The sequence below is a fragment of the Harpia harpyja genome, chromosome 2, assembly GCF_026419915.1.
Source record: "Harpia harpyja isolate bHarHar1 chromosome 2, bHarHar1 primary haplotype, whole genome shotgun sequence".
Taxonomy (NCBI): domain Eukaryota; kingdom Metazoa; phylum Chordata; class Aves; order Accipitriformes; family Accipitridae; genus Harpia; species Harpia harpyja.
Window position 1 is genome coordinate 6,170,670 of NC_068941.1, and position 25,195 is coordinate 6,195,864.

The 25,195-nt window shown below is 38.9% G+C and overlaps 1 protein-coding gene and 1 long non-coding RNA gene across 4 annotated transcripts in view; one reads left to right on the forward strand and one right to left on the reverse strand.

Moving 5' to 3' along the window:
• Positions 1-25,195, forward strand: part of SYNPO2 (synaptopodin 2) — a 98,772-nt gene that overhangs the window by 62,505 nt on the left and 11,072 nt on the right. The window contains exons 2-4 of one of the 2 annotated variants that reach the window (XM_052814007.1): positions 3,162-3,313; positions 7,638-8,431; positions 11,749-13,931. In XM_052814007.1, coding sequence (XP_052669967.1) covers positions 3,162-3,313; positions 7,638-8,431; positions 11,749-13,931 — 3,129 coding nt within the window. Of the gene's footprint in view, positions 1-3,161; positions 3,314-7,637; positions 8,436-11,748; positions 13,932-25,195 lie in introns of those variants that run through there. The other variant, XM_052814015.1, reaches the window with a different exon arrangement.
• On the reverse strand, positions 4,636-7,661 carry LOC128154064 (uncharacterized). 2 transcript variants are annotated; one of them, XR_008239228.1, is made up of 4 exons: positions 7,582-7,661; positions 7,109-7,300; positions 5,966-6,046; positions 4,636-4,951 (listed from the first exon to the last, which is right to left on the reverse strand). It is a non-coding gene; the product is annotated as an uncharacterized LOC128154064 (long non-coding RNA). The 2 variants fall into 2 exon arrangements; XR_008239226.1 differs by lacking the exon at positions 7,582-7,661 and having other exon boundaries at positions 7,109-7,489.

Consider the following 25,195-nt stretch of genomic DNA (forward strand, 5'->3'; position numbering starts at 1 on the left):
GACAGGTTCAGCACTAATGGTACAGACTCAGCTTCGGTGTGTTATACCAGTATTGCAAGCATTAAAAAACTAAGAAAATCTTTACAAACATATTTTTCTAGTAGTGAGATCCCATTCCCAAATTTTACAGGGAAAAACGCTTTTCCTTCTTAAAGAAAACTCCAGCCCAAAGCAGATAGGAGAAACAAGTAACTGAGGAAACCTTGGCTGCACTAAAAGGCAACAGCAATCACTAGTTTTGGAAGAATCTCTTCCACTTTACAACCAAATATGCCTTGCCTTAAGTTCCCAAGAACTGGATGAAGGTTTCTTACTGTCCCCTGTGTGACCAACTTGTATTTCTGCTAACAAAGGCAGCTTCTGTTTCCCAGTGGGCTCATCAAAGGCTTTCTGCCAAAACTTCCTTTGAGGGAAAACTGTCCACTAAACACATATTTTACTAGGAAGATCCTGCTTTCCACAAATCTTCTTGGGATTTTTTTTGTTGTCCTTCTTTTTTTTTTTCCTTTTTTCCCCAGAAATCTAAGAAGTTTTGGGTTACATGAGTAATTCATTTTTGTGGGTTTCCAGTGAAAACAAATAAACAAAACCAGAAAAAACTACAGCTTGCCTGGCAAGGCAGTCTACATATTGCTGAATAACCTGGTGATATCCTGAGGCTAAAATAACACAAATGATGATGGCATACTTCTACCGTAGCAGCAACCTGCTAGAATTTACTATACAACCTGCCCTTGCTCATTTTTTGTCAGTGCTCTCTCCTCCCTTTTATTTCCCCAACAGAAAAACACACAGAAAAAGGATAAAACTGCAGTGATTTTATATAGACATTGTTCAAATTTGGGAGGCACAGGTGCCTCTGGGAGAGGCTGGGGAAAAGGCTGACATACAGTCAGGAGAACCATTAATATGTACAGCATGTGCAGTGTGATCCTGCAATGGCAAAATCATGTTAAAGGTTTGATTTATGTAGATAAACCTGGAAATACAATACCAACAGGGAATTTGCTCTAATGTGCATATCAACTGAAATGCTACCAGAGAGTGAAATATAGCGACTTACAGTAATTTCTTTCCTGCATGACCAGCCAAAGAAGGGGCTGAGTTTTTGTATGAAGGTCCAAATATCTCACAACTGTGATCTTTCAACAATTCACAAGGCAGCAAAATGAACTGAGAGGCCCTTTCAAGAACTTTAAAAGGAAATTCAATGCCCTTGTCTATTTTCTTTGAATGCTACCAAGGAGTCTGTTTAAAAAATTATGAAAGTGGTTGAGCTGTCTAGCAATTCACGTAGACATATTAACATAGTACATTTGTACTTTTGCTTTTTGACATAAATCACTGAAGTTACAGAATGGGTAACAGTTTCTCTCCTGAGACAGCTGTAATGGTAATCTACGACAGAACTGACCCCAAATTCTCAGACACTTAATAAAGAAACAGAAACAAGTCTTCTCACAATCTAGGTATCACATTATGCTATTTCAGAGTTCACATGTTGCTATAATTGCTGTTCACATGTTTTTTGAAAAAGGGTCATTCTGAATTCTTGCTAGCATCTACATTAAATATTTACATTCAGGCCTAAGATGTCTTGTAAAATTTTAATAGCATACCCTCCTATTTAAAAAAACAAAAACAAACCCTCAACCCAAATCCTAGCTCATATATGAAGCAAAACATTCTAAACACTGTCTAAACTGTCATTTCTTCCCAAAGCACAAGGATGTTTATGCTCTTGCCTAAAGGGAGATAAACAGAGCTGCATACCACTCCATATTTGTAAATGTTAACTCTGCAAGGTAGAAACTGGCTTCTGTATGCACCAGGCTTCTGTTTCTTCACTGCTCAAAAAGCCATAATATGACATATGGGTATGTATAAATTGAAACAACAAAGATATATGGCCGTGCCACTGAAAAACATGCAGTCTCACTCTTTATTCCACATATCATCCTGACTCCAAGAAACTTTTCAAAATTGCCTCCAGAAATGCATCTTAGGTACCAGCCCAGTGGCCTAATAGTATAATTGGGGACAATTCCATGAGTCTGTGGGACAGTTGCACCCTCAAATCTGGTGTGAATCAGAAGTAACTTTCCGAGAGTCAGTGGGGACTGACTCTGCTGCTGTGAGTGTGGTAGAACCACACTACTTCTTTAAAAATTTTCAAGAAAATGCTACGAGAATTAGTAACGGTAATGTATCAACCCACCAAGTGAATATCGTATAAGGCCAAAGGACTTGCAGCACCAGGTAGAAGACTGAGAGCAAAGAACCCAAGGACAGCCCTTTTATGTGTATGTGTCATTCTAAAATAGACTCCTGCAAGCATCCTGGTTAATATAACATACTGTTTGCCAAATATGTACTTTAAAAATAGCAGTCAACTGTATGGCATACCTTGAGTGGTGTTAAAGCTGTCTAGGTTTTGTTATACAAAGACTGTGATAAGTTATAACACGCTGCCAGTAGAAAAAGAAGTGAAACAGCAAAAACCGAGCTGCATAAGATTTTTGAATGAGTACTTAACAGGGAAGGTTAAACCATAACAGGCGTGTCTTAACTTTAATAAATCAGGGCACTTACTCAGATGACTAAACATGGATTTAGGATCTCCAGTGACTCAGATGTTTATAGTTTGGCAACTAAACCTACCATTGGGCATCTAAGGAAAAGTGTCCAGTATACCAGCAGTCTGTATACCTACAGCTCTAACAGCATGTAGATACTGACATTCTGCCCAGAGGAGCCTGAAGTTACACACTCTTTTAAAATCTTGGCATAGAATTCAGCTCTAGTAGTCTTTCATTTTGGGAGAAACTAATGAGATTTTTTGCATTTCTGCTAAACTCTGATGAATTGATTGTTGTCCCCAACTTCTATGTCTCCCTTTTTGAAAAAAATTTCCAGCCTGTTTGACATCTAGCTCACAAGCTCAGTAAACCAGCAGTTTTTGTATTTGTTATTACTGGCCAGAACAGTATTAACCTCAGCTGGGACAAGTTATTCATTTGTGTTACTAGAAATTTGTTTATGATCAATATTACTGATCCTTTTTCTTTTGTACAGACAAAAGTAAGTTGAGGACATGGTTGCTGCTGTTTTCAAATGAACACTAATTGTGCAATTTGGAATTTGTTTTTGACTCATTGCAGGTTCGCAGCAAGAGCAAAGCAGCTAAGGCTGGACTGTGTGAGGGAGATGAGGTGGTGTCTATCAATGGCAAGCCTTGTGGAGACTTAACCTATGCTGAAGTTATTGTTCTGATGGAAAGCTTGACTGACGTCCTGCAGATGCTTATCAAGAGGTACAGGAATGCTCAGAATGCTTTGGTGCAATTCTGTTCAGTGAACCACATAGAAAATGCTGGTTTTGAATGCACTTATTTTGCAGACTTATACTGTGAGCTTCTGATAGTCCTCTTATTAATGTCTGTAACTCTGCTTGTCTGTATGGAAAAGGGAGGAAAGACAGACTATTTGATCTGAAGGAATTATTGTATATAATTTGAACAGCACAGTTCAGGCACAGAATTAAGAGTACAGTCTCCAAATGTAACGATTTTATTTCTTATTAGGTATTCTTAATACTTACAAGGTGTCCACGACCATATCTGCATACTGCAGAGTCTTGACTTCAATTATTCTTTCCACCCCTTTGAAGTAGTGAAGTGTTGTTATTCCCCACAGATATGGAAGTGAGGCTTACAAAAAGCAAAAGCTTTGCAGACGGAGAAAGTGTGTTAGACAGATATGCCTTGATGATGACATGGCAAATGGTCTTCTTGGGGGGCAGAATATGTCAGGAGGGGGAGAGGGTCTGGAAATCATGAATTCTATTTCTGTAGCTGTTAGCACTTCGCTAGATGAGGTGGGGCAAGTCACAGCTCTCTGGATCTCAGCTTCTCCATTTATAAAACAGTGATAGTGAATTTCAGCTTTCATTGAAAATGCTTCAAGCTTCGTAGAGTAGAGAACCTTCATGTAAATTTGCAAGCAAGCCAGCATTACTGCTCACTGCACATCAGTCTATTCTAATGACTGTTCTGTAATTGTCATCAGTGTAATGCATGCAATCTTGAGTTCAGAACCACCTACAGTAAGCACATTCTCCCCAGACTTTGTGAATTCAGACAAGATGAACTCTGAATTGCCTTCACCGTGGGTAAGAACAGGAAGAAAAGACCTGAGACTTCCACACTCCTTGTCAGGAATTATGGCTCCTCCCCACAAGCTACTGCTGTTCCCTGGATTTGCTCTTCCCCAGGCAGGACTGGGAGGACAGAAGGGGTCAGGATTCATCACAACAGCTAACAGAGGAGTGTCACTGGAAAGGCTGAAAGGACTCTGGTGCAAAAAAGGCACTTGTCTCTGGTTACCAGGGATGTCTAAACAGCATGTGAAATTCCTCTGTGGTTTCTGCAACCTGCGCAAAGGAACTTTCCTACAGTGTCTAGTAGTTCAAAGTTACAATCTACCTTCAAAACAAGTTGCTCTCAAGGAGTATTCATTTTATTTATAACAGACATTTTGCATGACCTGTCTGTGTATGTTGTCTTGGGCTAAGAAATGGATCAATGTGATGAGATCAGGGGAACAGTGATAGGTGAGGATTACAGCTTACCTTCTCCACAGTGCATAGCTCTTGTTTCTGGTTCAGCAGTGTACCATTTGAGTGCTCCTCATGTGATATCTGCATTCTTATGTTTTTAATTCATAACATGACTACTGGAACTGCACTTGTAAAGATGATATTTGTGGCTGACCAGCTGTCTTCTTTGCAGCCATAGAAATAGCTCCATATGCGTTGACTCCTGCCTGTTGCTGCTCTATAACTGATATTTCAGTTGGTCTGAAGGCCACAATACACTAGCTGAAAGTGACAGCACATCTTCCATTCACTCCATTGCCCCTGCTTGAATGTATGGTGAACGGCAAGACACGTCCTGAAAATCAGAACCAAAACAGAGTGCTTAGACCACATAATTCAGTGTTTCATGGAATGAAACTGTGTCTGTTAGAAATTTCAAGGAAATTGCAGTTGCTCAACACCCTGAAAGTGACTAAAATGTTCTAAAGGAATTCACCATGAGAATCTTTGAATTTCTTCTCATCAGCTCATCTTCCCCAATTCCCAGCCCCTATTGTCAGTATCCTCCAGGGTATGGGAGAATAAACTAAAACACTTCTCTTCCCCTGCCACCTCCTTTGTGGATAGTAGCCCTCTCAGCACTACCACCAGAAGGGTTTTTCAGGAAGTGTCTTAGCATCCTCCGAGAGCAATGAGAAGCAAATCCTTCCTTTCCTGAGTAGCCACTTGTTAGCAGCCATCTCAAGAAAATGCTGAAAATCATGAGGAAAGAAAAATGCCTAATTAAAGTGGTGTTCCAATGGTGATCTTTACATCCAAGCATCTTTTGCTGGCAGGGAAGAGTATTTCTCCTTGGGAAGCTTCTGACTGTTCCTAAACTATTTGCATGAAGGATGAGATTTTCATAGGCAACCATTGTTGGCCTAATTCTGCTCTTACTAAGCTTACTGGGAGGAAAATTAGGCTTTTAAAGTAGTTTTTAAAATGCTACTTGGCCTTTGATGTCTACAAAAGGTTCTCCCAGTACCCTGTAAACCACAGTCAGTGACTGACCAGCAGTGCCCACAAAACCTTTGGTTTACAGGATTAGAGGAAAGAAACACCCTGCAGGGCAGGCACTCTCCAGATGCCATGTGGGGGAGCATCTTGCTGACCTTCCCGACAAATGCTGAACAGATGCATCAGGGAAACATCGAGAGTGGGGACAGAAACAGAAACACTAGCCTGCCCTTTTCACATCAGTATTAGCAATTCTTGGGCTACTGCTGAGTCTAGAAAGAAAATTTCTAGGGGGAAGCAGGGAGTATGCTCAGTGCATACCAAAATTAAATGCACCATGTAGGGAGTAAAACATGACTCTGAGACAAACCCTGCCGTGCTGACTCCATGAGTTCTGCTTCCTTCCTGGAATTACACCAGGGGTGTTGCTCCTGCAGTGAGCTGGAAAGACCTGAAACAAAAATAATAATTTGACAAAGCAGAATCTTAAATGACAAAATAGAGATCAGATTCAGTATTATGCCTCCTGACACATGGATACACATTTATGTCTATATAGAGTAGAAGTATATCCATAAGTAGCAAGCACCTTTTAAGGTGAAAATCTTTCTCTCACACATACACACAATCACTCAGCTACCAATAAAGGCTAACATTAGCTGGCCCAGTCCCCAGTCTCATATCTTACAAGGAAATGTTTACAGATTTCTGTAATATATCTGTACTTAAGAGCAGTACAATTGATCATCCAAATAGCGTAATACGATGGAATCCAGCAGCACTCACAAGGAGCTCCCTAAATTAAAATCTGTCTGACCTTTATGTAGCTCCATATGTGGTTTAATGGATGTTACACATCTTGTGCTATTTGAGGCAGACCCAGACTGCTACAAACAGTATGCTGCATGGCTAGAAAACCAAGTGATATTAAAGCTTCTTCAGTGCACTGACAGATTTATTTCTTCTGTTGCTTCTTCCAGCCTTTCTTTGTATGGGGTTCCAAAGTTTCCGAATACCTGAGACCCACTTTTGATTTCAGAAATCTCCACAATACTTGATATTAATATTTTACTGAGGGTACCTACTGCTTCCCTCGTTTGAAAAAAGTGCTTTCCTACCTTCTAGTCAACAGAAAGCCTTAATAACATGCTGCAGTCTTGCTGTACAGAAAAGGTTTCTTCTTGAATTAATAGTAGTCAGTATGGCCCAGAGTACTGAAAGAAGCTAGAGAGTACAGTAGGAGTCCTAACTGGGCCAGGGGAATGAAGTTTAAAAAAGGGAGCTACACTGAGGTATATAATAGGCTTCAGGAAGTCAAAGTAACGTTTGCCAGTTAGAAATATATATTTTTTAATAACTAGGAAATATTGTATGGGTTCACTACCCTTTTTCAGTGCATCACTGGAATAAGCCCAGAATGTTTTAATTATTCCATGATATATTCCTCGCAGGAATTCCCTGAATGTATTTCAAGTATTCATTCCCCTCCACCTGATCCTCATCCAGTACTTACCCCCTTCTTAGAGAGTAAACTTTTTGGGACAGGAGCTATATGTGAGGATGGTGCCTAAAACAGTTGTAGTAGTAGCCACAGAGCCAAAAATTAACCACTCTTCTGATGTCATGCACAGTTAATTTTCTCATGCACATGTGAAATATGAAGAAGTATTGTTCCAGAAGTCTCAGCAGCATTTGTTTAGAAACACTGTAACAGAAATGTGTCTGTGAAAGCATACTGATGTTAGGAATGATATAATTCAACATTGCAGAAGGATGGTAGTAGGATCATCGTTCTACCGCAGTAGTGTAATTTCCCTGTTACTGAACTGTTAAGTTGAAGAATTCTGAAAGATACAAAGATGCTTCAGTTCAAGACCTTTACATTCTAGGAAAATTTTTCTACTTAAATGGACCTGCTAGCAGGTACCACAATTCATACAGGGGGAAAAAATGCTATACAGAAATTGCTTTTGTAACTGTACTTACAATTGCTGTGTTTACAGCAGCTTAATTTCTTGAATTACTTGTTTATGTATGTGCAGATCCTCCAATGGAATAAATGAAACCTTGAGCAGTGAAAGAGAAAATGGAAAACACGACAATATAAAAAATGAGGACTACAGGCAGAGTACTACACTGCAAATTAACACAGCGAAAGAGATACCCCGTGGAGATTTATGCATCACAGAGATATACAGTGAGACTCACCAGGGAGCAGGAGAAAGCAACAAACACTTTTCTGAAACGAAACAAGAGACCACACAAAGCCACAGAATTACTCCTAAAGTGATAGGCACCTCCAAAGTGCTCGTGACAGATGAAGCTGCTTTCAGAGGGAAGACAGAAGAAAGAAGGCCAGGTACTATGGTTGAGCTGCAGTTGTCCCTCTCAAATGATGCACACAAGGGCACCAATCCTCCTGCTGTGACTCTCTTAGGGGCAGAAAAATGCACCCCTTCAGGAAGAGCACCCAGTGTACAAGAAGTTGGGACTAGCCCTGTAATTGCAATTCCCCTGGGAGAGAAAGAGGGCAACATCCAGTGGTCAAGCAAAGTAGTCCAGTTTTCTAATGGCAAAGAGGTCAAGAGGATCCAAGGTGCAGCTCCATCTCTCCCCAGGGTGGAGGTGATCCTAGACTGTTCGGACAGGGAGAAGGAAGCACCCAGGTCTCTAGCTGAAAGGGGGTGTGTTGATTCTCAAGTGGAAGGAGGGCAGTCGGAAGCACCTCCTTCCCTTCTCTCCTTTGCAATCTCATCAGAAGGCACGGAGCAGGGAGAAGACGACCAGCACTCGGAAAGGGATCACAGACCTCTCAAGCACAGGGCGAGGCACGCAAGTAAGTATGTCCCATCTAATCATTTGCACTGCCTGCGGGTATCTTTTTTAACTTTAAACATAATTTCAGAATTTAGGCTGCATTAGAAAAACAATGTTTAGAGTTTTTTTCTGCAGTTTTCTAAATTTCCCTCTCTCTTTTTCTTTTAAATGATGTTTCTGTTCTTGCTTTATATATTTTTTCAGGGTAATACAATGCTCCTGGTGATGAGCCAGAAGTATACCAATGCCTTAACTGTGTTGAATAACTTTGCTTAGTAGAATTCCACTTTGAATTTAACTCATGACTTTGTCCAACTAAAAATACTTACGTCTCCAAAAAGGTCTGAATTCCGCTGGTCTTCTAATGTATATTCAGAGGCAATCTGTAGAATATTAACAAAAAAAGCAAGTTGCTTGCACATGTCTAAGCAAATCCTGTGGATTTCTCCTTTTATAGCAAAAACTTTGTGTTGTCATTTGCATTATCTAAAATCAAAGCCATGCCACTGCTCTTAAAAGTTAATTTAAAAGGCTAATAGAAAAGCTTGATGTTGCCTGCAGAAGAGATTTTGACAGACACTAGCATGTGTATAACTGTTACATGATCCTTTCAGTTTTGTCAGTCTTCTCCAGACTGTAAAGTGAACATGCTATTTCTTCTGACTCCCATACCCAGAGGTCAGCTTCAAAATGTGCCCAAGATGTTTACATGAAAGTAAACTTGCAACTGGATCCAATATTAATTAACTGAGTGTAGATACATATTATTTATTTATTTATTATTTTATTCATTTGGGACCTTTCTATTGGTTGCTTGCTCTTTCCCAACAATGTTAAGAATCCTGTCTGGGGATTTAGTAGCAGTATGTCAAAGGTGCTTGAATGTGTGCAGTGATATACTGTAGCAACAAGCTATTTCGTATGCAGTGTTGGAATTAGTCTGCTAACCCACTGCTAATTCCTCTGTAAGCATATTTTTAGCATGATAACCATTTGTATCTTATTGGCAAGTGGATTAAGCAGTTACTTATGCCTAAGTGTCTGTATGCAATCCACATATTTTTGTCATATTAAATGAAGCATAAAAGAAAAGTGCACATGCTTTACATTTTGGCTGCGAAGTTAGAACCAACTGTGGGACTGTGCCTGTCTTTCTTAGAGAATTACTTGCAGTGCCTGTCTAATAAGGCAAAAGTACAAAGAATGAACTACATACTACATGATAAACTCTTCTTTCAAGCAGGACATAGATTTTGTCCTTTTCCCATCTCAACTATGGCAATCTCAATTCCTTCTAATCTAGTGGCAGGTCATTATCCTTAGGAACCACCAATTCAATCTATTAAAATTTGCTTTTATTATTATTACTATTATTTGTAAAATCCTGTCTACACATTAGAACAAACAAATTGCCAAGCATAGGGGAATAATCTGTGTGCAGCAAATACTACGCATGTTTTTTATAAAATTAAAAGCTATAATGCAGCATTTAAGTCTAAACTAGAGAAGAACATTTATTATAGGGGTTTGATCTCTTTAGCAGAAATTTTCTCTGTAAATAGTAATCAGATTATATTTACCTGAAGAGTTAACATTTCTTCTGCCATCTTTTGGAACTATTGATTAAGTAACTATCCAGATGAATTAAGAAAACATATGCCAGCAAAATGAAAAGTTTCAATTTTTGCTTTCCACAGAACTGTATGGGTACCTGCTGAATCCCCTTCCCAGAAAAACACTCACTGCAGATGCAAGTAGCTTATTTGAAAGCATAGAACTTACATCTTTCTGTTTGCAGAGGCACTCTACAGCCCATACTTTTGGAAAATGTTTTTAGTGACTATTGTAAGCATTTGGATCGCCAAAGAACTGGGCCAAGGATTTTGTGATTTGGCCCTCTCACAATAAAATATTACAAATTGCTGGTTCGGGTGCCATGCTCTTTTCTCTTTTATAGGTTCTTGTGAGAACCTATTGGTCGGGTCATGCCGTCATCTGGCTTAATGGCAAAACTCCAATTGTCTTTAATAGGAGAAGTATCAGACGCCATCTACTGACATGGCTAAAAGGATCATTAATAGAAAATACATCACATGGCTTTCTTTAATGAGTTTGCTTTATTTATGCTAGCAAAAGATACTAAATAATTTACTGTTCCATTTTCATATATCAGAGGCACACTTTTTCCTTTTGAAATTAAGTGGAAGGGGACCATTAATTTAGGCAGGAACAGCTTTAAATTCTAGCTATTTAAAAGGGAAAAGCTATTGAGGCTGTCATTCGTGAGATGTGGTGGTAGAATATAAAGAAGGAAAAGAAACAGGGACCCCCATGAGGCACATGCTCTATGTCACATAACAAGGAAGCAGTCATGCTGATGTACAGTGGATCTATCAGCTTTACAGTTGCATCTATTCCTGTTCCACTACTTGATGAACACCGGTAATTTATGCTTTAAGAAATATGTATTATTGATAAATGCTAGCAAAAACTCTTGAGAAGTTAGTTGAGCCTCCTCGGTTCAGTTCTTAAATGTGTATTCATTCTTGCCACATTTTCAAAATAAACATTCTGGAGCTGTTATATCCTATACAATTTTGGATTATGTTTCAGGCAAGTAATGCTTGTTAAAAGACTGAAACCTGCTTTCATTGAGCACCATGGCCAAACTCCCACGTCTTCCAAGGGGCTGCAAGTTAATGCTAATATCTTCTGTGTATGCCTTTGTGGATGTATACTTGCTTTTAAATAGCTAATACATAGAAGCATACTGACTTTTAGCAATTATATACATTTTGTAATTCATATGAGTAAAATAAACACATAAATGGCAGAAGCTGCTACCGCCGTCAGACAGAATACACTCAGTTTCATTTGGTCTCAGATGTTACGCAGTCATGGGCCTAGCCAGCTGGGAATGTCTGCTGTAAGCCTAGGAACTGTGGTCAAACACTTGGTAAATACCAGATCACAGAAATTGAATAAATGAGAAAATATCGTCTGCCTGTTGCTGCTGAGATTACTTATGGAAATAAAAATCAAGAATGCTAGAAATAGAGACACACGTAACGTTTCTGTTGAACTAAGAAAGTCCTAAAGAAAGTGATGTAACCTTTGAACTTGCATGGGTGTACGGAATTTACTACACTGTTGACATTGTGGGAAAAGCTTAAGTATAATGATCTCTCTATACAAAAGAAAATAAGTGTTTTAATACAGGGGAAGGGGGCAGTGGGTAAATTTCAGTATAGATAAATGCAGAACTATTTGTTATTAGTCTTCTTGTATTTTTGTGGGCTGTATGCAATTAAACGTGCACTTTGATTCTTTCCATAGGGCTCCGTCGAAGTGAGAGCCTGTCAGAGAAGCAGGTCAAAGAAGCCAAATCTAAATGTAAAAGTATTGCATTGCTGCTGACAGCAGCTCCCAATCCCAATTCCAAGGGGGTGTTGATGTTCAAGAAGCGTCGTCAAAGGGCGAGGAAATATACTCTAGTCAGCTACGGTACTGGGGAGTTAGAACGTGACGAAGACGAGGGTGAAGAAGGTGAAGGTGAAGAGAGGGACAAAGAAAACACTTTTGAAGTGAGTTTGCTTGCAACAAGTGAGTCAGAAATAGATGAAGATTTCTTCTCTGACATTGACAACGACGGTAAGATTGTGACGTTTGACTGGGACAGTGGTCTACTTGAGGTTGAAAAGAAGACAAAAAGTGGAGACGAGATGCAGACGCTTCCAGAGAGTACAGGTAAAGGGGCCCTCATGTTTGCCAAGAGGCGGCAGAGGATGGATCAGATCACAGCTGAGCAAGAGGAGATGAAGGCACGCACAGTGCATACAGAAGAACGAAGGGAAGCCACCATGTCAGAGAGCTTCCAGAAAGTAAGCTCTTCAGTCTATCAAGCAAAAGAGGAAGAAATGTCAAGACAGCAGACCTACGTGAGCAAAAGCTACACAGACGTGAGCCAGAATCATAGCAAGATGGTACAACAAAATGGCTTTGGCTTAGCACCAGACACAAACCTCCCTTTTCAGTCCTCTGAAGCTCAAAAAGCAGCATCTTTGAATAAAACTGCTAAACCCTTCCCTTCTGGGGTTCAAAACCGAGCAGCTGCACCATTTTCACCCACAAGAAATGTCACTAGTCCTCTTTCAGATATACCAGCACCACCTCCTTACTGCTCTATCAGCCCACCACCTGAGGCTTTATACAGACCTGTTTCAGCTCCTGTAGCCAGCAGAGCCGCCCCAACTGTGTGGTCACCCACCGAGCCAACAGAACACATAGCATCCAGAGACGAAAGGATTGCGGTGCCAGCCAAAAGAACTGGGATACTGCAAGAGGCAAAGAGAAGAGGCACTTCAAAACCTATGTTCACTTTCAAAGAAACACCCAAAGTAAGTCCTAATCCTGCCCTGTTGTCCCTTGTACACAATGCAGAGGGAAAAAAAGGTACTGGAGCTGGTTTTGAGTCAGGACCTGAAGAAGACTACCTCAGTTTGGGAGCAGAAGCTTGCAATTTCATGCAGACTCAAGCATCTAAACAAAAAGCCCCTCCTCCTGTTGCTCCAAAACCTTCACTCAAGGTGTCTCCTACTGCTGATACTCCAGTTTCACCAGTTTGGTCACCCTCAGCTGTGGCTTCTAACAAGGCTCCTTCTTTCCCAGCACCAGCCTCACCTCAGGCAGCATATCCTGCACCACTCAAATCTCCACAGTATCCTCATTCTCCTGCCCATCCCCCAAGTACTCTCAACCTAGCTGGTCCTTTCAAAGGGCCCCAGGCAACCCTAGCGAGTCCAAACCATACACCCAAGACAACACCAGTCACACCAAGTGCTGGAGGAACAAAGCCACGCTTTGAGATGCCACCAGCTATGAGTGGAAAAGGAGCACAGTTATTTGCCAGAAGGCACTCTCGAATGGAGAAGTATGTGGTAGATTCAGAGACTGTGCAGGCAAACATGGCACGAGCCTCATCTCCGACTCCATCTTTACCAGCTTCTTGGAAATATTCATCTAATGTCCGAGCACCTCCACCTGTTGCTTATAATCCCATCCACTGCCCATCTTATCCTCCTGCTGCTACCAAGCCTTCCTCTAAGTCCACCGCTGCTACCAAAAATACAAAAAGAAAACCTAAGAAAGGTCTCAATGCTTTGGATATTATGAAACATCAACCTTACCAACTCGATGCATCTTTATTTACTTTTCAACCTCCTAGTACTAAGGAAAGCTTTGCTATTAAGCAGACATCGAAGTTGTCCACTTCAAAGCAAGCTCTACCTTTAAGACCGCCAAGTGCTGGCTCTCCTACTAATGTCCGAGCATCTTCAGTGTACTCCGTGCCAGCCTACAGTTCACAACCTTTGTTCCAGTCAAATGCCTCTATCCCAGTAAATGAATCATGTTCACCTACAGGCTACTCTGCATTTTCTAAGCCAGAAACCACCACATCCTCTTTGTTTACTGCTCCGAGGCCAAAATTTTCAGCAAAGAAAGCTGGCGTCACTGCACAGGTGTGGAAGCCATCAATTATTGAAGAGTAAATCTTATAGCTGAAACTTAGTGTCCATTTTGCTTGCAGTCAATTGTTTGCAGTGATAACCTGGCACACAAACAGTGCCAATAGTATTCCTTAGCTTACTTAATAACATCAGATGTATCACCTCAAATCTGGGTCCAAAATATCTGAACTTTTTTAAAGAATCAAAATAGATACAAATTTTAGCACATTTATGCATATTATCAGATGTTTTATACATGTAACATCCTGAAATGAATAGATACCATTGTATTAAGTAAGCAGGACACTAGGTTTTTGCTTTAGGACTACTACAACAGAAACAACAGTAAGCAATATTCCCAGTATGTCAAATTATTAGAGAAGAGCTTTCTTCCTGGCCCCCTCTCCTACTATGTTCTAATGACCTAGGGATTTGAGGACTTTTTTATTTAAAAGAAGTGCCTTATTAAATTATATTAATAGTAATATGTATTACTAACATAGCATAAAATAGATACAGTATTAGACTCTGACTGATCACTAGCAGAATACAACTGGATAGACCTTTGGCCTGCACAGAGCCCCACTGAATTCAGTCAGAATCTGTCCTGGTTCAAAGGTCCTTCCACAGGAATCTGATTGATCGGCCAGGGGCTTAGTTTGTAAGCTATGTGGATCAACTGTGATCCAAAATCATGAATTGCCTCTGTGATTTCACAGAGAATGTGCTATAAGAGATGCTGGAGTGTTCTGAAGACTAAAAGAGGTGGAAAGACAGCTGGAAAAATTGTTAAAGATTTCCCATTTGGGGGAAATTTGACATCCCAAGTGCAGACATATTTTTAGCCAAAGTTTGCCTTGAATCCAGCAAGTAAGACAGAAGCCAGTAAATCAAAATTATTGAGCAGTCAGAGAAGTGAGCTGGGTTTTGCAGCTGCAATGTAATGCAATAGTTTCCTGTGAAAGCACAGTGATCGGGAACTGAAGGATACATACATTCAAGAGTACCGGTTCTTGCAAGCAGAGTAGTATATGCCACAGAAATTAGCACTTAACAGTATATCATAAATATGACCATGTCTTCCTATTGGTCTCTTGTACACATTTTGTTATTTTCACTTGGGGCTTTACAGTGCTTTTTCCCACTTTAAATCTTTTTACTCTGGTCTTATACTTTCACCTTTTACTTGCATTGGGGACTAAGGATTGAAATACTGCTACTGTAGAAAATTCTTAAGAGTCTGATGTCTTGAGACCTACTGTATAATACTGCAGCAAATACACAATCTTGCTGAAATCAAGGAGCTATATTTGAATAGTTTAGCATGTTTTTCAGTAAGCAGTCCTATTAACATCAGTCATGCTAGGTCTGAAACAAGGTGTTGTTTCACACAACTAAGGGTATCAAAATCCATCTCAAGTGTGAAGCTAAAGATTAAAGTATCACTCTGTGAATAAAGGTGGCAGAATCCATTGATATATTTGTTTGAACTACCATTCAGCTAGTTACAGACCAGATTATGGATTTTTATATCATAGGGGTTTTAGTAGAACTATCTATCTTGATGAAGAAAACATTTCCCAGTATGAACAAAATCTCCTTAGTTTGGTTCCATGATGCAATCAAACTGCAATCAAAATTGAGAAGAATGCATTTGGTTGTACATGCAAAAAGCCGACTGGAATCAAAATCTAATCAAGCCAATAAAAATCATTCCTTTGAATTTTGGACCTCCAAAATCCTACTCTCCCCTTTAAATTTTGGATTGCGATACTGACTGCATTAGAAGAAAATGACCAAGTGATCCATCTCCCTCTTAAAATTCAGGATAATGATGGGAAATTTTGAAAACTAAAAAATAGTTTGGAAAACTCAAGGAAGAATTACATTGCATTTACTTGGAAATAGAAAGTAGCAATATTTTAATCCTTTGAAGATCTCCCTTTTATCTGTTTTCCACTGTCAATACCTGTATTTTTCTTCTATCATTAAACTTGTCCCTTTCCTCTCTGCCTGTTTGGGTTTTTTCCTTTGGTTTGGTTGTTATTTTTTCGTTTCACTTACATGTACAGACTGACAGTATATTATAGGGGAAATTTATTTTCTGTGCTATACTGTTAATATGAAATCTTCTCCCTCCCCTTCCCTTTCCTCTTCCCCTTCCCTTTCCCCTTCCCTTTCGTCCCTCCTTCCTTCCCCTCCAGTAAAAGTTTTATCTGAAGTTACATAGACTATTTTAGGTAGAAGTTTAAGATACTAGTATCTACTTGGAATAAAGATACCCTACCAAAGACAAGCAGTGCTGCTAGAGATACAAAGACATCCAATCAGCCTCATATTGCCTTACACGTTTTTACTTACAGTCTCCTCCCGTAAAATACATCTGTAAATTATAATCACACTTCTGTCCCTGTTCAGCCCAAGAATATTTCCTTAATGAGGAGATTTTTAGCAGTTTTGTACTTCCACCACAAGTATTGATGTTGATGCATGTGGCTACTAACAAGATACAGCAGCTTACACAGCATGGCCACCAGTTTGTATCAGGCTTAGCTCAGTTACTTTTGGAATTCATCACCAGCTACTGAGTACCCTGTGGGGAATACGGAGATTACTGAAAACTAACTTCTAGCATATGCCTATATGGCATAGCATTCTCCAAGTAAGAAATAATAAGCATTATTATTCTAATTATCAGCAGAAGTAACAAGAGGTAAAGCTGGGATATATTCTTATGCAAAGGAAATCAGCTCTCCCAGAAAGACAGAAGTCAATAGGAGCTAGAGGAGAGCTGTGGACTGAAACAGAACATTTCAGTTTCCTGAGTCATCTGTCTAGAACTAAATTCACCTGGAAGACAGAAATGCATAATTGTCATCTTTAAAATCATTTTGCTATTTCTTTCATTTTCAGCACAACTCAAATGTTCACTTAGGAAGTCAACTAAATCATATGCATGTTTACAGCAATAAGCAAAAAATCAGCTTCTGTGCTAGCAATATAAAATATAGCTATTAGCATATCTTCTCTTTACTTTGTCCAAAAGAAAAGGAAGTGCATCTATGCTGAAAATTTGGATTTTGATCACATTTGGATTTTTTGCTGTTATTCAAATACAAGTATTTCATATGGCCTATAGCAATGACAGAAGGATTTTTTTAAAACACCAGTAAGAGTTAAAACCAAAAGGTCCAGTGACACTAGTCCTTTTAACTCAGCTAAGATCTTTTGAAAATCCCATTCAAAGTCCAACTCCAAATTCAATTTCATATATACACATCATTCTACACACACAGTGCTTGGATCCAACTTGGCTTCAAGACTCTTTTTACTAATCAGGTAAGTCTGTAATTCTTATTAATATTTCAGAAGACTAGCCTACTTAAAGTAACAGTTCTATCCAAAATGTAATCTCTTGTGAAGCAGTTATTTAGAGGAAAGTTGAGCTGTTCATTGTCATGGGTCCAAATCAAAAGCTAACAATGATGTCAAACATAGCTGAAATGTCAAGAAAATGAATGGTTTGTGTAGAGAGGAGCCATTTGAAATTTTGCTTTGAAAGGGCAGTGAGCTTTTGTAAATGGTTTTCTGGGAAAGCTATTAGAATTATTTTAATATTATATGACAAGTCTACCAAGATGAAATTGTTATGTTTACTACGTAAGCATATTTAACAGTGAATTTTAGGCCACCCGTAATAACAATACTTCCAGTATGTTCACATTGAAAGAGGAATTTAAGTGCTTTATGTTGGTTTTAGCACATTTAATTATAGTACACACTGGAGGTATTATACTGCACCAGTTTGGATCTCACATTCTAGACAGCCTTTTCATGAAAACAGCTATCACAATCAAGGGTTTATATACTTTCAATTTCTGATTCAGTTATAAACCTCTTGTTACAAAACCTGAATTGAAAAGTTTTGTTTTGGAGATGAGTTGCTTTTAGACAAAAAGTTAAAATTTCTGTTGCAAAAATAAAAGACAAAATTTACTTCTTGAACAAAGAACTGCTTAACTTCTCCCCCCTTCCCTAGGCAAACCACTCTTACCATGTTCCTGCTCAGCAAAAGATAACGTATTATGAAACAAACAGAAAGATATTTCAATGAATTTTTCCTGTAGGAACATTTATAGAGTAAACATTACCATCTCTTACAAGTAAGCCTTATTATTTTGTTTCCTGCTCTCTTATGAAAGAAATAATTTTGCCAGTGTCCTAAGATACCTAACAATATCCAGTGACAACAAGCTGCTTGGTTCCAAAAGCACCTGGCGAATGGCATGGGACTTTATAATACACTCATATCAAGACGTGCAGCAGGGAATGCCCACTTTTCTTCTAGACACACTGACAATTCACTTTGAGATCAAGCCAAGGCCATTTTGAGATCAGCCACCAAAAGGAGGTTTCAGTTAATTTTTGTCTGAAGTCTTCTTGCACTGACCCTGATTTTATATACCTGGCTTTATTTTATTTATTTTATTTTGTATACTTAATTTTATTTTATATGAGACATTCAAGAGTCAAGACACAAAATCAGCCCTAAAACTGTAGTGACCCATTTTGCTGTCACCACAGCAATCATGTGGCAATGACTTTATTTTCTTTTTTGCAGAGTGCTGTTAATACTCACACTAAAATGAATGTTCATAATTCACATAAATTTGTATTTGAAATAAAGAAATACTAAGAGGCTGAGGTATCAGCAGGCTCCAAAAATAAGGAAGTGAGGGGCTGGTGTGTGGTTCAGATAGGAAAATTAGTGCTAAGTGGCACAGCAGCAATTTCGAGAGAAAAAACTACCAGGCTTAGGGGGAGCCAAGCAGTGAGGAGAAAACTCTAGAAAAAAAAGCAGAGACTGTACAGGATAAAATACCTATCAGAGGATCATGAAATACTGAAGGTACAAGAGAAGAAAACAATCAGCAAGAAGGGTTTAATTATTCTGCACAGAGATGGCTATTTCCAGCCTTTTGTTGAAATTTTCTAGATTATTCTTGGATGACAGAGTGCTCACATCACTGGGCACGTTTTTTTCCTCTACTATTTACAAAAAGATACTGTGAAAGAACGGAAATGCTAATACTCAGCAAAAAGAAAAAAATGAGCTTTAAAAAAAAGCAGGCCCTATCAATAGACTGTTGCGCTGAGAGACAACAGATCTACAAACCTATTATCCTAGATAGCTCCTATACACGAGAGTTTTCAAAAGTGCTAAGGTGAACTCTGATAAAAGATCATAAGCAATTATAAAGAGAACGTGACACCAGATGATGTGATCGGGGAAGAGAACTGTTTATCATGTATCCAGGATGACACCTCAAGAAAGGACCAGCCTTACCATCACGCTCTGCTGTTCCAACATCTCTGTGGAGAATCCTCTGTACACTATGAGGTAGGGAAATACCGATGAAACAACAGCACTCCTCACAACTAACAATCTGCAAAATCTTTCTCCTCTCTTTTTCCAGGATCCTTTTCCAGATTTTGTAGCTTTAAGAATAAAAAATGATTGGTTCTAAAAAGATCCACTCTTCCAGTCTTGCCTTTTTAACAAAACATGATACAACTTTCTTTGCCTGAAGTCAAACACCCAGGATTCCACTGACAGCTTTGGCGGTTTGGCATGGCAAGTGCAAATCTTAATTACACAGCTTGGCATAATGTTATTTTATAATGAGTCTACTCAGCTTGAAATAGAAATGTTATACAAGGAAGAAACTTGACAAGATCTTCAAAAACCTGTGGATTCAGAATCTCTGAATTACTCACTGCTGGTAGATTTCTTGGGAAAATATGTGAGCCTGATAATTTCATAGCACACTTGGTGCTACTATCACAACTTTGTAGTACCCATGACAATGGCTGGTTTTACTTTATAGTAAACATTACCTTTGCATGTGGTTACATAAGGCAGGAGTTGGAATCACCCAAGAGCTATGTTTGACAAGTGCTTTTCAGGCTGGTTGCTTACTACAGGAAGCACTTTAGGTTTTTTATCAAATTATTTAAAAACGAGGAAAAATCCTAGAGCTCAGTGAAATATTATGTTGGAAGGATCTCTACAGAAGCAGACCTGAACTCTTCCTTTACAAGCTAAGACTAACCATATGATGGTATTTCCATAGTTTTAACATTTGCTTCCTTGAGTAAGGCTGGCAAAGACTTTTTCTTTATAGAGCATGCTAATCAAGTCTCCTGTTACCCTCTGCAGTTTTCAAAGGAAAAAATCTATTCCTATTTGTAATGATCTTGGCAAACTGTTTCTAATTTCAGTGCGTGTGAAACCTGCACAAATTTATGTGGTAGTATGTTATAACAACTGCACATTCCCTTAGGCTGAGGAAACTCAGCAATGAGAAGAATAACTTACTGAACCATGCTTACAGATTGACTATCTGGATGAAGGCTTCCTGTGTGGGGTAATCAATGTAACAATAGTGTTTTCAAACAAGAATCCTTGATGCTTTTTTATGTCTTTGAGACAGACATCTTAAAATAGAGAGTCCCCTCATAATTCCAGGTGACCGAAAGATAAGCTGCTAGGAAAGTAACCAGGTCATTTCTAAATAGATGTAAAGATGAAACTGTTGAACAGATGGAGTATTTCTTTTGATGTTTCCATCTATATCTGAAACAATAGATTTTAACTGATTTAAGAAACGCACAACAAACAGAAGAAAAGGAGGAACATTACAGAAATAAAATACACTCCCAATCACTGTAACACGTTGGATTACAAAGGGTGACATGGAGCACAACAATCATTGATTTCAGTATGAACTTTAACTGGTTGCAAAGAATTCAGTACATTTATATTAGAAGCAAAAGTTTCCATACAGTAATGATCTATGGACAAATATTTTCAAAAGAAAGTTTTTGCGAAAAAAACCTCCCCCCGCCCCCAAAATGTCAATAAGTGCTAGTGATTTTTAATTCGATCTGTGAGAATGCTACTTCTTATAGTCTCACTGTGCAGGCTGTTGTCAGTACACGGCTTTATACTGTGAACAAAAGCAAAGTATGGGCATCTGGGTACATTTCGTTTTCTTCCCAGAGTCTTGGTAATTTTCCCACATCAGGCCCATAACTTAAAAGTGGAACCTAAGCAGATGACAAGAAAACCTCAAAATCTGCCTGCAGTTTAATTTTCTTTGGTTAAGTAAACAGTTTTAGATATGTACAGATATTTCTGCCAGTCCTAGCCATGCTACCTGAATATCTTTTATGAACCAAACTGGGCTGTAAGTTTCTTCAGAAAAGGTTTCCACATACTTGCTTGCTGCTTGTTTGGCTGATGTCAGAAGGTGCAGCTGTGTGACAAATGAGAATAAAATTTCATGATGGCATTCCATTAAAAATTCAAAAGATTACACAAAATGAAAGGCAGCAACATAACTTTTTATGGTGATGTAAATCCGCACCTGCACTGTACTCTGTTGCACAACTGTGAGCATTTCAGAGGACAAAATGATAAACTTTTCTCATCCTAAGATTACTTTCAGAGAGGTGTTTTGGTAGAGAAACTTGACAGACTTGATACTGCTACAGGAACAGTACTGAAGCAAGCACCTGACACTATGTATATATAATTATGAAAAAAAAATGTTAAACACTACTATTTGGATTGCAAAATGAGGCACTTGGAATTAATGTTGCCTGTATCAGCTTAATCCAAACCCTTTAGGCATTCAATGCTTAGCACTGTTCTTTACTTAATGTACACTTTTCAGAGTGTGCTCTTCATGCAGAATTATTTCCTCATAGATTTTTTTTGTTAGTATACAAGTCATTCAGAAGCCATAGCTCATTTTTACACTATTGCATTCTACAATGCATAAATAATGCACGAAGCATGTGGCACTGATACTAGGGCACTCAGTAGCCTTTGGTGTCCAGTTTAAGACACTTAGCCTCTTCAAAGTCCAGTAGCATATGAACTAGTTACTGTATCAAAGTATGTGATCCTTAACATCAGTCTGTGAGCGTTAACAGATCACAGGTTTCCAGGTGGAAGCCCAGAAAGGGAATCCTCAGTGACCACCTAGGAAATCCAGCCAGTGAAAGCACCTTTTGCACAATATACTTCTTTGCTACATAATCCTAGTATTTTCTGAATGAAGCCCTGAAACAGCACTGGATGGGGCAGAAGTCCTGAAATTTAATCAAAATGCATATGCACTGGGCAATGATGCTTGCATTTCATAGCTTTTCAATATTTGACCTTCCAACTTCACTAGCATTGCTTCAAGGTAGCTTTGTGTGTTTAAGACCCAAGCGTTTTCTAAGAACAACAAACCAAACCCCAGAATACTATCATGTAGCATATGTAACCAACAGGGTGCTCCAGCATGGCTTGAACCACCATAGACAACTGCCATCACGCTGCTACAGTACCTGGCAGCAAACGCATGTTGACATCCTGCCTGTGAATCAGCACTGGGAGGATGACACAGGTTTCCAATGGGGCTTCACAGTCTTGTGACAGCAGAGAGACTGTGGAAGGACAAACTCCATCCCTCTGGGGAAGAAATTTCCCTGGAACCCTGGAGGAAAATATACAGTAGTAGGCACAGGTTCTTGTCCCCAAATGTACCTTCCTTGCCCCATTTCTTCATCTTTTTCTTTCCCTGGTCTCCTCATCATAGCCTCACTGTGAGCTACACAGATCAATTTTCCATTCCTTAAGCTTCTCATCCAAGCTCAGCAACCTTGGCCATCAGGTCCTAGTCTCATCACTCTCCAACCCAGTGCTGAATACAGATTTTCCTTCTGTATCAAGTATTACCAGCTCTTGGTTTTGCTTTGTCCAGTCTCTTCTCTGTCCTTCCCTTGTCTGTTTCTTCTACCCTGTTGAAAGTCTGCTTCTTGCCCCCCCTGTATTCCATGCAGACATTTTCCCCTTTGAGGTTGCTTGGGCCCAGACAGGAGGTCTTGGGCTCTTTCAAGGGGCAGCTGCACTCTGCAAAGCATGTCAGTCCTGATCAGTGAGTGTGCAGCCTCAGGTCTGGACGCGGTGGTGGGAAGAGACATGGGTATGCACCATACGCCTGCATGCACTACTTTTTTGTGAATGAAAATCCAGCTGTGCAGCCAGCACAGGAGCTGTGGAACACCCCAGTGACTTCTTCAGCCTGTGAGGGTACACGTAGCCTGCTGTTTAGACAGGCAGAGAAAGCACAAGGACAGTCTCCTTGTTCTCCTCTGTGGTGTCCAAAGACATCACAGCCTACAGCAGCTTAGACCTGTAATAATGAATACAATCCTCCTGCCTAACAGAGTATTATCACTGCTAACAGAGTTCTCAGGAACTAGCCGTAAAAAGCAAGGTGCTCCTGTTGAGCCTATATAAGGCTCTCAGCTTGAATATACATATTCAAGTTCGCATGGAAATATGAGACACTTCAGATACAAACATTAGTCTCAAACCACTTCGAAAGCATGTAGTGGCACCAGTTTTCAAGAAAAAGGATGGTAGAATTTTTTGTCATTGACATGTATTTTCCCCTACTCTCATTCTTTAAAATGGTTTACCTATACATGTTCATTTGGTTGAAATGCATCGGAAATGGTCGGATCATTTGGGATGAAGTAAATAAGAAAAAACCAAACAACTAAGACTGAAAATTTCAGTTTGAAAGATTTGATAAGAAAATCATAAGGAACTGGATAATTTATCTTTTAGTTTAGATATGTTCAGCAACAATTATGCTACCACTTTCAAGTATTACAATATATTTTTTTTTTATTTTAGAAAAAATATCATTGGCCTTTACTTTATATCAGTGTAAAACCATTTCATTGTTCATACAAAATAGCAAGGTCAGAAAGTAGGACCAACTTTGCACTTGTTTTTCAAATGTTCATTCACAAGGCTTCATCTTCCAAGACCTTCCTCTAAGCTGTGTAATATAAAAGTCCAGAAGGTGGCAGCAAATATTCTTCCTTAAAAGAAGTAAACTCTATTCCAAGGAAGCTAAGGTGTCTGTGGCCAAAAAAGTTTCAGCTATTTGCTTTTTATAGGCATAACTGTATTGTATTTTGATAATCGTATATGGATAAAGGTTAAATGATAATGGAAAGCACTGATTTTCTTTCATTTACACAGGTGCAAACTGAGCTAACTGAATAACTTCTTTATGACAAGTCAGCAGCACTCTTGTTTCTTTTCCACATAGGCATTTTGCAGTAGTGAAGGCCTAATTCTAATGTCTTACTTTTCCCTTCTACCGTTACTTGACAACTAAGAAGGACTTTATTGTCAAAAGCAGAATTTGTCACAAAGCTTATGTAAGATGGTTGACAGTAACTGTTTCATTAGTTTGTATACTAATTATGAAAACAAGATTATTCTCACCTGAAATAATACCACAGTTATAAACAATCTAAACCTTGAATAAATTAGGTTCCAGTACTAAAATTCCCTATACATTTTTGAAAGCAAGCCCTGACAAGACAGCTTTGAGGAAGTTAGGATCAGACATGAACTATGTGATTCTAATCTATTACTAGTCTCAGTACAGCCACTGACAAGGCTTTTATTTGTTAGACAGGTAAGATACCCTGCCTCTCCAGCCATTAGTATCCTCATTAACCAAAATGCTGCATTCCAATTTTAGCCTGCTAGAAACTATTTCCAGAGTTTCAAATAAACATGAGTTTTCCATTTTATTTCAAAATTTTTGGTATTCATATTGTAAAATAGCTGTAGCATTTACTCCAGAGCTGGCAGCATTTCAGAGAGAAATTATTTTTTCATTGCATAAAGTTTAAATTGTAAATGGTTTGGGATGAAAAAAGCTATAATAAGATTAAAAATATGTCTCCCTTCTACATGCAGATCAGTTAAAAATCTGAAGTGCTTGTTTTATGGAATGGAAAAATGGAAAGAAGGAAAGAATTAAAAGGCATAAAAATCAAGTATTACTTATTTTGTCCTAACATTTTCTCAGTGGTTTGGTCTCTAACTGCAGTAGCCATTACAAGCCCATAGAAAGCAAAATGAGAAATGCATCACTCTGGGCTTTTTATAAAGACAGTAATTTTGTAAGATTTTTGTTTTATCTACTTCCTCCTCCTTTGTCCCCTTTTCGTGTAAACATTAGCCAAGTGCTAATGTTAACTCAGATTTGAACATGTTTTGATATGGGATTAAGGACCAGGACTATAATGAAAAGATAAAAATAAAACTGCCTTAATGACTTAGACACCTAGGTCAATTTTTTTCAAGTGACTTAATCAGGTGGGATGCTATGTTGCAGAGTTCCACT